This window comes from Acinonyx jubatus, chromosome B2 (assembly GCF_027475565.1).
Source record: "Acinonyx jubatus isolate Ajub_Pintada_27869175 chromosome B2, VMU_Ajub_asm_v1.0, whole genome shotgun sequence".
Classification (NCBI taxonomy): domain Eukaryota; kingdom Metazoa; phylum Chordata; class Mammalia; order Carnivora; family Felidae; genus Acinonyx; species Acinonyx jubatus.
The window spans coordinates 115507883-115521945 of record NC_069385.1 but is presented as its reverse complement, the minus strand read 5'-3'; the positions used below and the strand labels follow the sequence as shown (position 1 = coordinate 115521945).

At 40.9% G+C, this 14063-nt stretch overlaps 1 protein-coding gene across 6 annotated transcripts in view; it reads left to right on the top strand.

Annotated features, from left to right (window-relative positions):
* Positions 1-14063, top strand: part of MAPK14 (mitogen-activated protein kinase 14) — a 75022-nt gene that overhangs the window by 52922 nt on the left and 8037 nt on the right. For 2 of the 6 annotated variants that reach the window (XM_027057893.2, XM_027057897.2), the window contains exon 9: positions 9287-9366. In XM_027057893.2, coding sequence (XP_026913694.1) covers positions 9287-9366 — 80 coding nt within the window. Of the gene's footprint in view, positions 1-9286; positions 9367-10201; positions 10343-12383; positions 13013-13357; positions 13438-14063 lie in introns of those variants that run through there. The other 4 variants (XR_003419648.2, XR_008298639.1, XM_027057895.2 and 1 more) reach the window with 4 other exon arrangements.

The following is a 14063-nucleotide window of genomic DNA, read 5'->3' as shown; positions in this document are numbered from 1 at the left end:
CTCTCTCTCTGCCCCTCCCCCGCGCTCGCTCTCTCTCTCTCTCTCTCTCTCTCTCTGTCTCAAAAAAAATAAACATCAAAAAAACTGGTGGTTTTAGCTTCTAGATAAGAACTATCTAATAGAATTGTCTGTGGTGTTGTGAATGTTTTCTGTTTGGGCTGTGCACTGGTTGGTAGCCACCAGTGACATGTGGCTATTGAGCACTTACAATGTGGCTAGTGAAACGTAGAAACTGAATTAAAAATATTTTTGTGGTAAAAGGTATTAACATAAAATTTGGCATTTTACCTTTTTCTTATTGTGGTAAAAAACACATAACATAAAATTTACCATCTTAACCATTTTTAAATACACAGTCCACTGGCACTAACTATACTTACAAAGTTGTGCAGCCATCACCACTATCTTATTTCCAAAACATCTTCATCACCCCAACGGAAACTGTACCCATTGAACAATAACCCCCATTCTTCCTTCCCACAGCCTCTGGTTTCCTCTCTTCAACTTCCTCAATTGGCTTATTCTAGATAGTTCATATAAGTGGAATCACACAATATTTGTTCTTTTTCTTGATTATTTCCCTTAGCCATAATGTTTTCAAGGTTCATCTGTGTTGCAGCATGTTATCAGGACTCCGTTCCGTTTTATGTGTATTCCCCTGTATGTGTATGTACTCATCTTTTCGTTGACACTTGGGTTATTTCCACCTCTGGCAATTGTGAATAGTGCTGCAATGAACATTGGCATATAGCTCTCTGTTTGAGGCCCTGCTTTCACTTCTTTTGGGTATATATATCTAGGAGTGGAATTGTTGGGTCCTGTGGTAATTCTACGTTTACTTTTTTGACGAGCTATCAAACTGTTTTCCATAGCAGCTGTACCATTTTACATGCCCACCAATGATGTAGGAGCATTTCTCCGTGTCTTCACCGACACTTATTCTTTTCTTCTTTTTTTAAAAAAAAATTTTTTTTTAATGTTTTTATTTATTTTTGAGACAGGGAGAGACAGAGCATGAGCAGGGGAGGGGCAGAGAGAGAGGGAGACACAGAATCCAAAGCAGGCTCCAAGCTCTGAGCTGTCAGCACAGAGCCCAACGCGGGGCCCGAACTCACGGACTGTGAGATCATGACCTGAGCTGAAGACGGACGCTTAACCGACTGAGCCACCCAGGCACCCTCTTCTTTTTTTTTAAATTATAGCCATCCTCATAGGTATGAAGTGGTATCTCTTTGTGGTTTTAATTTGTATTTCCCTAATGACTGATAATGTTGAGCATCTTTTCCTGTGTTTATTGGCCATTTGTATATCTCCTATGGAGGAATGTCTGTTCACTTTCTTCACCCATCTTTTAATTGGGTTGTCTTTTTGTTGTTGAGTTTTTAGTTCTTTATATATTCTGGATATTAAACCTTTATTAGATATGTGATTTGCAAGTATTTTCTCCCATTCTGTGGGTAGTGTGTTCACTTTCTTGATAAGGTCCTTTTTTAAAAAAAATTTTTTTTTAATGTTTATTTTTGAGAAACAGAGAGAGACAGAGCATGAGCAGGGAAGGCGGGGAGGGGAGAGAGGGAGACACAGAATCCAAAGTAGGCTCCAGCCTCTGAGCTGTCAGCACAGAGCCCAATGCAGGGCTCAAACCCACAAGCTGTGAGATCATGACCTGAGCCAAAGTCAGACGCTCAACAAACTGGAGCCACCAAGGCGCCCCTCTTGATAATGTCCTTTGATGCACTGAAGTTTTGATTCTGATGAAGTTCCAATTCATCTATTTTTTCCTTTTGTTGCTCATGTTATATCTAAGAATGTATTACCAAATTCAAGGTTGTGAAGATTTACTATGTTTTCTACTAAGAGTTGTATGTGTTTCTCTCATACCTAGGTCTTTGATCCATTTTGAGTAAATTTTTGTATATGATGTCAGGTTTGAGGTCCAACTTATTCTTTTGCATATGGAAACCCAGTTGTCCCAGAACCATTTGTTGAAGAGACTATCCTTTCCCCACTGAATAGGCTTAGCATTTCTCTCCAAGGCTAATTCTAATCCATTTGTCTGTATATCTATGCTTATATAACAGTACCACACTGTTTTGATTCCTATAGCTTAATAGTAAGTTTTGAATTCAGGAAGTGTGAGTCCTTCAATTTTGTTCTCACTGTTAAATGGCTGGGGGTTTTTGTTTGTTTTTTTGTTTTTTTGGCTTTTCAGGCTCTTTTGTAATCCTATATGAATTTGAAGATGGGCTTTTCCATTTCTGCAGGAAAGGCTGTTGGAATTTTTTTTAATATGTATTTTTAACGTTTATGTATTTATTTTGAGAGAAAGTGTGTGCACATGCACAAGCAGGGGAGGGACTGAGAGAGGGAGAGAGAGAATCCCAAGCAGGCTCCAGGCTGTCAGCACAGAGCCAGGCACCAGGCTCCATCAGTCCTACAAACTGTGATATGACCTGAGCCAAAATCAAGGTCGGATGAGGCGCCTGGGTAGCATCGGTTAAGCATCTGACCTCGACTTAAGTCATGATCTCTTTGTGATTTTAATTTGTATTTCCCTAATGACCAGTAATGTTGAACATCTTTTCCTGTGTTTATTGGCCATTTGTATATCTTCTGTGGAGGAATATCTGTGTGCTTGGAGCTCAGATCCTAGAGCCTGCTTCGGATTCTGTGTCTCCTTCTTTCTGCCCCTCCCCTGCTCGCTCCCTGTCTCTGTCTCTGTCTCTGTCTCTCTCTCTCTGTCTCTCAAAAATAAGTAAAACATAAAAAAACAGAGTTGGATGCTTAACTGAGCCACCTAGGTACCCTGAAAGGCTGTTGGAATTTTGATAGCAGTTGCATTGAATTTTTAGATCACTTTGGATAATATTGACATCATAACAATATTAAGTCTTCCTATCCATGATCACGAGATGTCTTTCCATTTTTCAGTTCTTAATGTCTTTCAGCAACGATTTATCATTTTCATTGGACAAATCTTTCACCTTCATGGCTAAATTTATTCCGAGGTATTTTATTCTTTTAGATGCTATTGTAAATGGAATTGCTTTCTTAATTTCTTTTTCAGGTTGTTTATTATTGGTGTGAAGAAACAAAACTGATTCTTGTTGACTTTGTGCACTGCGTCTTTACTCAATTTGTTTATTAGCTCTAGTAGGTTTCTTGCAGATTCTTTGGTTTTTCTATCTATAGGATCCTATCATCTGCAAATAGAGATGGTTTTAATTCTTCCTTTCCAGTTGCTTTGGCTAGAACTTCCAGTATAATGTTGAATAGCAATGGTGAAGTGAGCATCCTTGTTTTGTTCTTATCTTAGAGGGAGGTTTTTCAGCCTTTCTCCGGTGACTATGATTTTAACTGTGTATTTTTCATAAATGCTCTTTATCATGTCAAGGAAGTATCACTTCAGAGAAGTTCCTTTGGATTCATAGTTTTATGAGTCTTAAATCTGAATTTCAAATCTTACTAGATTTTATTTAGATTACACTGAAATTTAGTTAATCTCATGTGATTACTGGTATTGCATTGGACAATGCAGTTTTAGATCTCTATAAGTCTTCTTCGTATTCTACCTTTTTCTCATTTTTTTGTGATTAGTCTCCTCCTTGAGAGATGCTTTTAGTACTGGTTGTTAATAATCCTTGGAGTTCCCCTAAAGGTGTAAGAAATACTAATTTTTGTCTTAAAACTAAGTATATATTGTTAGGTTTGAAGCTATTCTCATTTATGACTTTGTAGAACACTTTTTCCATCTAGCTCAAAAACAGGATTATTTTTTTAAAGAATGAAGCCTTGCCTTAGAAGTCCAGTCAACTAGGTATATCAGGTGGACACAGCTGGTGAACTTCACATTAGAAGATAGTGAGGGTACAGAATGTCCCTTCAGGCATAGTGCTAGCCTATTTCAAATGCCATTGGTTTTGAGAAGAGTGGCCAGTTAGAAAATGGTATTACCAATACTTAATAGTCTGTAGCGTAAGGAAGAGAGAAAATGAGTTTCAAAGCCCTGTTACACATCAAATACCGTTTCCTCTTCGGAGACCACAGTGTTTGTTTGCTGTCATTTTCCTTTCCTAAGTAATCAAATGTATTTCCTTCATGTGTAAAACTTTTTTTTCCTTCTTTCATTAAAAAAATTTTTTTAATGTGTTTTTATTTTTGAGAGAGAGAAACAGAGTGCAAGCAGGGGAGGGGCAGAGAGAGAGTGGGAGACACAGAATCTGAAGCAGGCTCCAGGCTCCACACTGTCAGCACAGAGCCTGGTGCAGGGCTCGAACCCACAAACGGTGAGATCATGACCTGAGTTGAAGTCGAATGCTTAACTGACTGAGCCACCCAGGTGCCCCTCCTTCTTTCATCTTAATAGAAGGGGTACCTTTAAGATATTAACCAGAGGATAATGGGGCTGTTGAGTTATAATCTGCTTGCCATTAGCTGCTGCCTTACTCCATATGAATTTCCTTAGTGTATTAAATTTGCTCCTTAATTCTACTTTATTTATTTCTTTTGATTTTTTTTTCAAACATTTTGTGAAATACAAAAAAAACAATAACATAATGAACACCTATGTTCACAGCTCCCCGATTATGGGCTAAAACACGCCAGTAAAAAATTTCTGATGTACCCCTTGCTGTCATGTCTACCCCTCACGTGCAGTCACTAGTTTCAAATATTCTCTCATTTTACTATTTTTTTAATTAAAAAATAATAAATAATCTCTACCCCCAGCATGGGCTGAAACTCACAAGCCCGAGATCAAGGGCGGCATGCTCCACTGACTGAGCCAGCCAGGTGCCCCTATTCTCTCTCATTTTAAAGCAGTTTCATGGGGTGCCTGGGTAGCTTAGTTGGTTGAGCATCTGACTCTTGATTTTGGCTCAGATCATGATCCCAGCGTTGTGGGATCGAGCCCCTGTGTCGGCTCTGTGCTGAGCATGGAACCTGTTTAAGATTTTTATCTCTCTCGTCCTCTCCCTTCTCCCCAACTCACGTGCTCGCTCTCTCTCTCTCTCTCTCTCTTAAAAAAAAAAAAAAAGTTTCACTTTAGACACTGAAAGCAAGGTCCTAATAAATGCCGAAGAAGAAAAAAAATTTTACTACATTATTTGCCTTTTCTTCTCCAACTTGACAATATATTTTCCCAGAAAACGTTGGAATTTTCACGTGTGTCCACAAACCTAAAGTACCTTAAGAATTTTAGTGTGTGACAGTGAAAATGACTATTTTGACAACCAAGAAGAGAAGAAAGTAGGCCTAAGTCTTCTTCTAGTCCATCCTGTCTGTCTTAGGAAGGTTTTCCACCCTGCAGACATTAATGTTCTGGCTTTGTCTAGAACACTTAGAGGTGAATAGAATATTGGTTTTTTTATTTTCCTTCTGATTACCCGTTAACCTTAGGTTGATTTCCTCATCTATTCATTCTACCTATTACTTTTGTTACAGAGAACCTAAAGAGTAATCTTGGGCCTCAGTGGTTGTTTTAGAAAGGACCAAGACATTTATGATTTGAATTTTGACAATTTGATCATTATAACTGAAACACCTGTTTACCTAACAGGAAAAATTTCTTCTATCTAGGGGGGAAAAAGAGGGTTAAACCAATTATGAAGGATGGCTTGTTGTGGAGATAACTAATTGTCATTATGTGATAAATTTTGCTTTGCTCTGCTTATGTAGCTGCTTGAAGCACCTTCTGGCCTTAACTGCCTGGACAAATTGTAGTGGCCTTACAGTAGCTGGTACTGTTGGAAGACTGACCTGTATTTCAATGGATTTGCCAGCTCTTGGAGAACCTATGGTGATTTCTTCTGAGGTCTGCATGCTTTGACTTCCCTCTTACAAGTGCCTTTAGCTACTAAGTAGATTCTTGTTTTGCATTGTGTGCTTACTAATCTCCCAAGTATTGGCTATCATGCTGTAGCCACTCTCTTTGCCCATAGCCCTTACACACTCATGGCATTATACTTGCATACTCTTCATGGTGTAGACACTTCAGTTGGAAGGTTTGAGGGCTTTGTTAGGCCTGATATTAAGTGAAGCAACTTTTCTGGACTACTTTTTGTATTTAGACTTTCCATCGAGTATGGTCATTATAGGCTTTTTAGGGCAAGGCAGAGGGCTGGAGCTGAGTTAGAAATCATATTACAACTAGTCTTTTCAAGCCAACCAATATTTATCAAACTACACTGTGGAAGGTGCTGGGGATAAGATAGTACCTGTCCCCCAAACCAGAGTGATCATACTCAGTGGAAAGTGAGTTATAGGAGTTACCAGAACAAATGTCTACTCTCTCATTATAAAATAAGACAGAGTGATAAAAATGCCATAATAGAGGTACAAATAAGGTATTGAGAAGAAGTAAAGTAATTCGAACTTAAGATGTCCAGAAAGACTTCACAGCACAGTTCTTGTTTGAGTAGGACTTTGTAGAATAAATAAGAAAAGACTTGATAGGAGGGGAGAATGGAGGATATTCCTGCGTATGACTTGCATAAATAAGAAGGTGGAAGCTTAGAGTTGCCTAGAATATTTGGTGTGCGTTGAAGCAAACCGTCTGAGGCAGTCAGAAAAGAAGCTTGATGCCAAGTCAGGGAGGGCCATGAGGGGCTAGGAATTCGGACTTTATTCTTCAGACGTGTGATTGTTTTATACTGGCAGAGACATGGGGCCCCCAGCTCATTGCTGTCGTGAGCCTCTGTGACTAGTGGGAGTGCCACACTCTTCAGGTATGATGAGGTGAAGGTAGGGCGGTTAAGAAACTCAGCCCAGAGTCTTCTGGCTTCCCTGAAGGGAGTATAAAACTTGACTCTCATTTCAGTAGTCAGAAGTCTCTTAAACAAGAGTACCAATCTCAACAGTTTTATTTCCCGAGATTAATTTTGACGCATATATTGTAAAACTACCTGTTTAAGAGTTGAAGTAGTCTAGTTGGTTTTCATATATGATATACTTTGTGTTGTGGGAGAGCTACCCAGTTAAATTTGTTCCTGAAGAGTGTGAAGGGACTTAATACTTGTAAACTGAATCAATTAAAATGGGCAGAGGGGATCCTGTACTAAATTCTGTTGTCATATAGCTAATTTTATTATTTTATTTATTTTTTAATGTTTTTCTATTCATTCTTGAGAGAGAGAGAGACAGGGCATGAGTGGGGGAGGAGCAGCACAAGAGAGGGACACAGAATCTAAAGCAGGCTCCAGGCTCTGAGCTGTCAGCACAGAGCCCAACACGGGGCTCGAACTCACAAGCCGTGAGGCCATGACCTGAGTGGAAATCGGATGCTCACTTGAACCACCCAGGCGCCCCTTAATTTGATTGTTTTAAAGCAAGACCATATTCGTCCATCCTCCCCTCTCTGTCCCCATTATTGCATGCTTTAGTTTTTTTTTTTCTTGTCAGCACTTTGAACTAAGAGTCAGTATTGAAATTTTAACCTCCAGAACACATTGATTTTTGCCATTTGCAGATGACAAAGTTCTCTACTATATTTAATTTAGAAATGATTTCTGTGAGTGGACTTGTTTCTAATTTAACCTTGTTTTTACAGAACACAAATTGTTTGGGTCTAGGCTGGGGTTTGGCAAACCTTTTCTTAAAGAGCCAGATAGTAAATATTTTAGGGTTTGGGGACCATATGGTTTCTGTTGTAACTACTCAATTCTGCTGTGTAGGGTGAAAGCAGTTACAGACAGTACATAAATGAATGGGCATGGCTGTGTTCCAATAAAACTTTATTTTCAAAACAGGCAGCAGGCTGGGGTTTGCTGACTCCTGTCTAGAATGTTCTTCCATTTAAGCCAATTTCTTAGCTGGGGGTGGGGGTGGGGACGGGGAAGAACAGGGCAAGATGCCAGTGATATTGCGTAAGTAATTCCTGTAACTTAGGCAACTGTGGTTTGCAGAAGCCATTATTTTAAGTTACACCGTATTACCTTTATATGTGTAATCATAAACAGAAATATTTTCTTCCATCCTCCTTTCCTTCCTGCTTCCTGAGGAGAAGATCTCCTCAGATATTTCGAGTGCCCACCATGTAGCAGATGGCAGGCTAAGCACGGGGGGATAGGTGGCAGTCAGGGTGGCCCGTGCCCTCATGGAGCTACATACAGATCAGCAGAGGTGACAGAAAGCAAACGAAGTAATTATAGATTGACGTTTGCAAGCATTGTGCTAGGGTAGAGAATACAAGGAAGAAGGGGCTTTCTTATTTAGAATGTGGGGGGAATCCTCTCTGAGGAAGTGAGATCTGAGGTTGAGAAGGATCTAATATGCCAACAACCTGACAGGATGTGTGATAGGCACCAGAAGACAGTCATCCTCCCCTCCTTTTCCCCGAATGTCAGTAGAGACGTGGATAAACTCTCACACTTTCATAGAGAATATTAAAAGCTTACTTTATATAATTTTTTTCTCTCCCCTTTTAACTTCCTTTTTGGGCCAGACTAAAGGCAATAAGAACAAACGAACAGTTTCTGTCTTCTGGTTAATATATGCACATACGCGGAGGAGTTGGCTACCCGAATAAGGGTTTGGACATTGTAGCCTATCGTGTAGAGCCTCTGGGATGTGTGAGGTTTGTCACTGCGCTTGTGAGATGGAAAACTCTCCTGTTCTGCTTCATGATGGCGCTCCTGAAGAACACGCGGATGCAGTGGGGGAGTGGGGCCCTCTGCTGGCCGACTATCACTCACAGCTCCTCTCTGCCTGCTCTAGCCATTGCAGAGGGAGAGGTTTCCCAGAGGGCACGCTCAAGTGGTGTTAGGCCCTGGGGTAGTTGCAGGCTCCTGTCCTATTACAAGCTCCTTGGGTCAAGCCTTTCGGGGGAGTATTCCCAGGGGAGCTTGGCCAGCCCTAGCTCCTATGCTCTGCTGCTCTTTCTGTTCGTGTAGCACTCTGCTTACCAGTGCTTTCTGCTCAACTGGCTTCTGACGCTTTGGTGGAAGGCAAAGAGGTTAGGTGTGGACTGAGTGAAGCTTTTGTGCTGTCACCTGCTGTCTTTGACCCAGCTAAAGTCGCTTCATTTTACTGATGGGTAATGTTGACAGATGCCCGGAATGAATATAAATTGGGGGTGTGAGTGGTAGTATTTTGAGTCTTTGCACAGGAGGAACATGTTCTACTTGAAGTGACCATCCATGGAAACCCTGATCTAGGTTAATTCACCATTTTGGCTTGGCTGGGGGTTTTCACTTTTTGTTATTGGGGTATTTTGTTTGTTTGTTTTGTTGTCGTTTGTGTTTTTTATTTTTATTTTGTCCCAACATTTTCCTTTATAGTCCACCATTAGATATTGATCAGTTGAAGCTCATTTTAAGACTCGTTGGAACCCCAGGGGCTGATCTTTTGAAGAAAATCTCCTCAGAGTCTGTGAGTTGATGCTTTGATTGTAATTATCTGCCGTGTTGGGAGCCTCTGCCGCTTCCCTCAATCTGTACTTTGACCTGGGTATGTTTGTAAGCACGTGTGCCCTTTTGTGCTGACTTCCAGGATGAAGTATAAGTGTGTGTGTATGTGTGTGTGTGTGTACACATTTGCTCACGTGCATGTGTTTCGTTCTCTGTTGGAGTACATACATAGATCATGAGAGCTGGTATTGAGCAGTCGTGTCCCAGTAAATGATTTGAGATTCTAACTCATTCCAAGAGATCAATGGAAAATTGGTCTCTGTTACCAAGCCCTGACATCATTTTCCTCAGCAGTGTCACATATACCTGAGCTCTTTTTATATTCTGGTTAGTGCTTGCTCTCAGAGCATGAGCTTCACCATGGGCTAGTCTAGCTTCATCACCACAAGGATGCAGTGTGCATTGGGTGCACGCTACTGCCCTTTTCCAGAAGTTCCTGCTTTTTATTGTTTTAGAATCGACAACTCTACATCTTGTATAAGTTGTCTATTCTCAGCAGGGCCATCTCTCCACCCTGTCTCCAGACCAGTCCTAGTACTTCACATCCACTGGAGTTGGCTTGTAAATCCTTCCTCCCACAGCCTGCCTTTGTAATCACAAGTCAAATAACCTGAGAAAAAGCTTTAGAGCTAATGCTTTCCTGCCTCTAAGCAGGGGTTTAGAGAGAAGCCGTGGGAATGTGACTCTGGCTTGCTTTGGCTCCGATTTCCTGCTGTTGGTCATTTTCTAGGGCTAGAGATAAGAGAGAGATCATGAAAGCTCAGCCTTTCTCCCTCTTCTCCTCTGTCTGCCGCCAGGCAGTTGACTAAAAGGGAAAAAGAGCTGTGGAGCCAAGCTCCAGTCGTGCCTTCCTGAATTCTCGTCCCAGCATTCTGACTAACGGGGTCCCTTTGCCCAATTGGAAGGACTGCTGGGTAGCTGGAGGCAGGCTTGAGCAGGTGAGTTTGAATGGTTCATCGTCTCCCTTACAAAATAAAGAATATTGTCATCTGGTATGTTTCCGGTACATTCCTTTAAAAGACCACAAAGTCCAGTGTATTTATCAATTTCTACTCTGAGGGATGTAAGAGACTGTGCTGGCTCTATTATTTTGTTTCATTTATTTATTTAAGAAGAAGAAGGAAAAGCACAGAAAAGCTGTGACTTGCCTGAGTCATGCACTGAGTCACTTGGCAGAGCTGAGCATAGATATCAGATGTTCTGATAACATGATCTCTAAACTTGAATCTCATGCGATTGCACACTATTTTGAAAGTCACTGTCAGAGTTACTGACCACAGTGTTAACCCAAAGGAGTGTTTTCTTTTGCTTTATGAAGTGCAGAAGCTGGATAGAATGAATCAAAGAAGATACGAGATGCTGCGTAGTGAGGATGGTGCCTTATTGTTTTAAATGCATTTGCTGAGAAAAACCGGTAATAGAGAAAACACGGGGGCAAGGGAGCGGGGTTGGGAGGAAGTTCAGTTTGTTTACTGATAGTACTAATGAGACTAAGATAGTAAATTCATTCCCTGTCTGGGAAAGGCTGTTAGCAGCTCCTGCTTAGTCGTGTCTCCCACCCCAACCATCCACCTTATAGGTGTGTGCTGTTAGTCATAAGAATTTCTAAAAGAAAAAGCATGGGTAAAATAGTATTTACCTATTATTAATCCATCATTTATTGTTAAGAAAGAAACAACATCAAGTGCCCAAACTAATAATGAGATCACCTTTATCTTCGGTGAAATAGGATATATTATACATTTAAATAGCTCTAGAGTTGGGCATAATAAAATGGAGTACCAGAATATAGAACGCACTCAAATAATACTGTATTGAGTACAGGAATAAGAAAGTTGTTTTTTTTTTTCCTACATGGTTATGGCGAGTAAATAAAAGGGGTTTTAAACTTTCAAAACGGTAGACAAGATTAATTTGATGTCAGTGATACTCCCCAAGTACCAGTTTATTTTAAAAGCACATGATGTGTAGGATACATGCTGTGTAAATAACAAAGCTAGGTGAGGAAACCTGTGTAAAGGTATTAGAAATGAAAAGAAAAATTCATTAGTGAAGGAATGTAATAAAAAAAGAAAGCCAATAGCTATTTTCATCACTCGTGAAGAATAGTGAGGTAGTGATGTCATCACTGATGTAGAAATTCAATCAATAAATAATAAGACATTGTAAGAAAATGCAATAATGGGTGGGCTGATTGAGAACAAGTTGGGATGTGCTGGGAGAAAAGGGGATAAAATGGGTCATGGTGGATGGCTGAGGAGAGAGTTTTTTGGTTAGTGACCCAACACCTATAGTAATCAGTGAAAGAACAAAAAAAATCTCATACTAAAAAAGCAAAAGCCCTTTCACTGACTCACATTTTTCTCTAGAAATCTATTCTTCCTAACCTCCTGACAGGAAGGGGGTATAAGAACCTATTTGACTAAAGGAAACAAAGACAGAAAACGCACAGGCCAAGTGTTGTTCACAAGAAAGACCAGAGAGGTGGCAGGATTTTAAGATTTTAAAACCCAACTGGTGTTCCACTATTGCGGGGGTTTACTTAGCGGGCCCCCTGTGGTTACATTTCTTGGCATGCAAAGTAACTAACGTTCGCTATGTAACTTGCTTAAAGGTAAATCTGAACTTTGTTGAAAGTTAAAACGACTTCATGCCACCTTTTGAATCTGCTGGCCTGTCTTTGGGCCGGTGTGAAATAGAATGTGACAGGCGGGGTGGAGCGTGTGGCCCCAGCCCTCTCCTGGTGGCCAGCCTTACACACGTCATCCGACCCCTAGGGCATTGGAGCTCTGAGGAAGAGTTAAGGTGAAAACTTACTGAAGGGAGCCACAAAGAAATGTAATTACTTGACCAGGGTGCTCACTGAAGATGCCACGCCAGCCGCAGCGGGGAACAAAAGGTTTAAGAAGAAAGGGAATACAGGACCATTTTTATTGAATTGTGTTGATTTTCAAAATCCCATCACTTCTCCTTTAATAGGAACACATGATAAACTGGCAGTTCTTACAGCACTTTGGAGGCGGGGGAATTGTGTTAAAGCTGATGGGACAGCACGAAGAGGAAAGTTTGGAGTGCCGCTTACATACGCGCGCGTACCTACAGAAGACCTCATGGTTCGGTCCCGGCAGACTGTTTTGTAGGCTCCCTCCCGGCTGTTTATGAAGTGGAGTCAGCCTGTCCACCTGTTAGAGACTTGTGGAGGAAATCACTGAGGCTTGCTAGAACACCATCAGTGGCCTGTGACTTCTGTTCCGTCCTTGCCATTGGCTTCTAACTTTCCCCCGTGTCTCCTGTTTCTTCCTGTGTGTTTGTGTGTTTGTGATAACACACAAACTGTGTGTTTGTGGCATGTTATAAATGTACCACGACTAATGTCTTTGAAACTTGGCATTGCTTATCAGCTCACACACCCGGCCATGTCTTACGATTGGAGGGGTGGTGCCTTGGAGAGTCACCAGAACCTGTGCCACAAAAATTTAACCTCTCCCTTGAATGGATATATTGAAAGTTTTATTTTGTCCAGAGCCAAATCAAAATTTTCTGAATCCTCTCCATTTACCTCCCCCCCGCCCCACCCCCCCCATCCCCAAGCAAACAGGTTTGGGCCATCCTGTTGAAAACAGTTCTCTGGCTGGCATCCTGGATCACAGGGCAGTCTCTTTCCAGGGAGCCTAAAATATTTCATGTTAAAGATGATGCTAAAATGAAAGAAAAGCAATTTTTCTTATCTGCATGGCCAGTCACTGGCTGCATGCCTAATAACTCTCATGCCATTCATAGAAGTGTGCCTTAACATACAGCCTTGGGCTCTGGCCTGGGGTGGGGGTGCGGGGAATGAGTGGGTGGGTTTTTCCTTTGTTTTGGGGTGGCTTTTTTGGCCTTCTTAAAAACTTGAGTTGAAAGTTATTTTTTTGCACTGTATGTTTAACAATGCCCTTGACTAGGCATCTAAGATATTAACCAGCTTCAGCAGATTATGCGTCTGACGGGGACCCCCCCTGCTTATCTCATTAACAGGATGCCAAGCCATGAGGTGAGAACAAACAGACTGTATAGGGATATCCAATTCAGAAGGCCACATTTCATTTTATTGCCACTGTATAATCAACACAGTTTTTAATGTCACTGAGTGCTTTTGCATGTGCCTTGAAGGCTACTGATGACTGCCTGTGTGCTGTTGCAAGATGTTGACATTTGGGATAAAATGTCATCCAATCCTATGGATTGAGAATATAACTTACAGGCTTGTAAATAGAAAATGATATTACTTCTATATTTGGGTTTTATGAATTTAGTGCTTAAGAGACTGTTGTGTGTTCCTAGTTAGGGTATGTTACCATCTGATGGCTTTAGGCTGGAAGTGTATTTAACTGAGGACCATTAGGATGGTCTATTCGTCAATTTTTTATAATGAGCAAAAGAGTATTATTCCTTTAAAATACAAAAAATCAGTAAAATATCCAACACTAATAAGTACTGTATTTAAAAGAAAATATGTAAATAATATGGAATAAATATGAACACTGGTACAGGATAAGGTGTCTTCTTGACCAGTTCTTACTACTTAATCTAATGCTAGCTTTCTTATCAGAGGTGATTGGGGCACTTCTTTCTAAGGCGCCTTTAATGCTTTTGGGAGCCAGGTTGGCATCCAGAGGC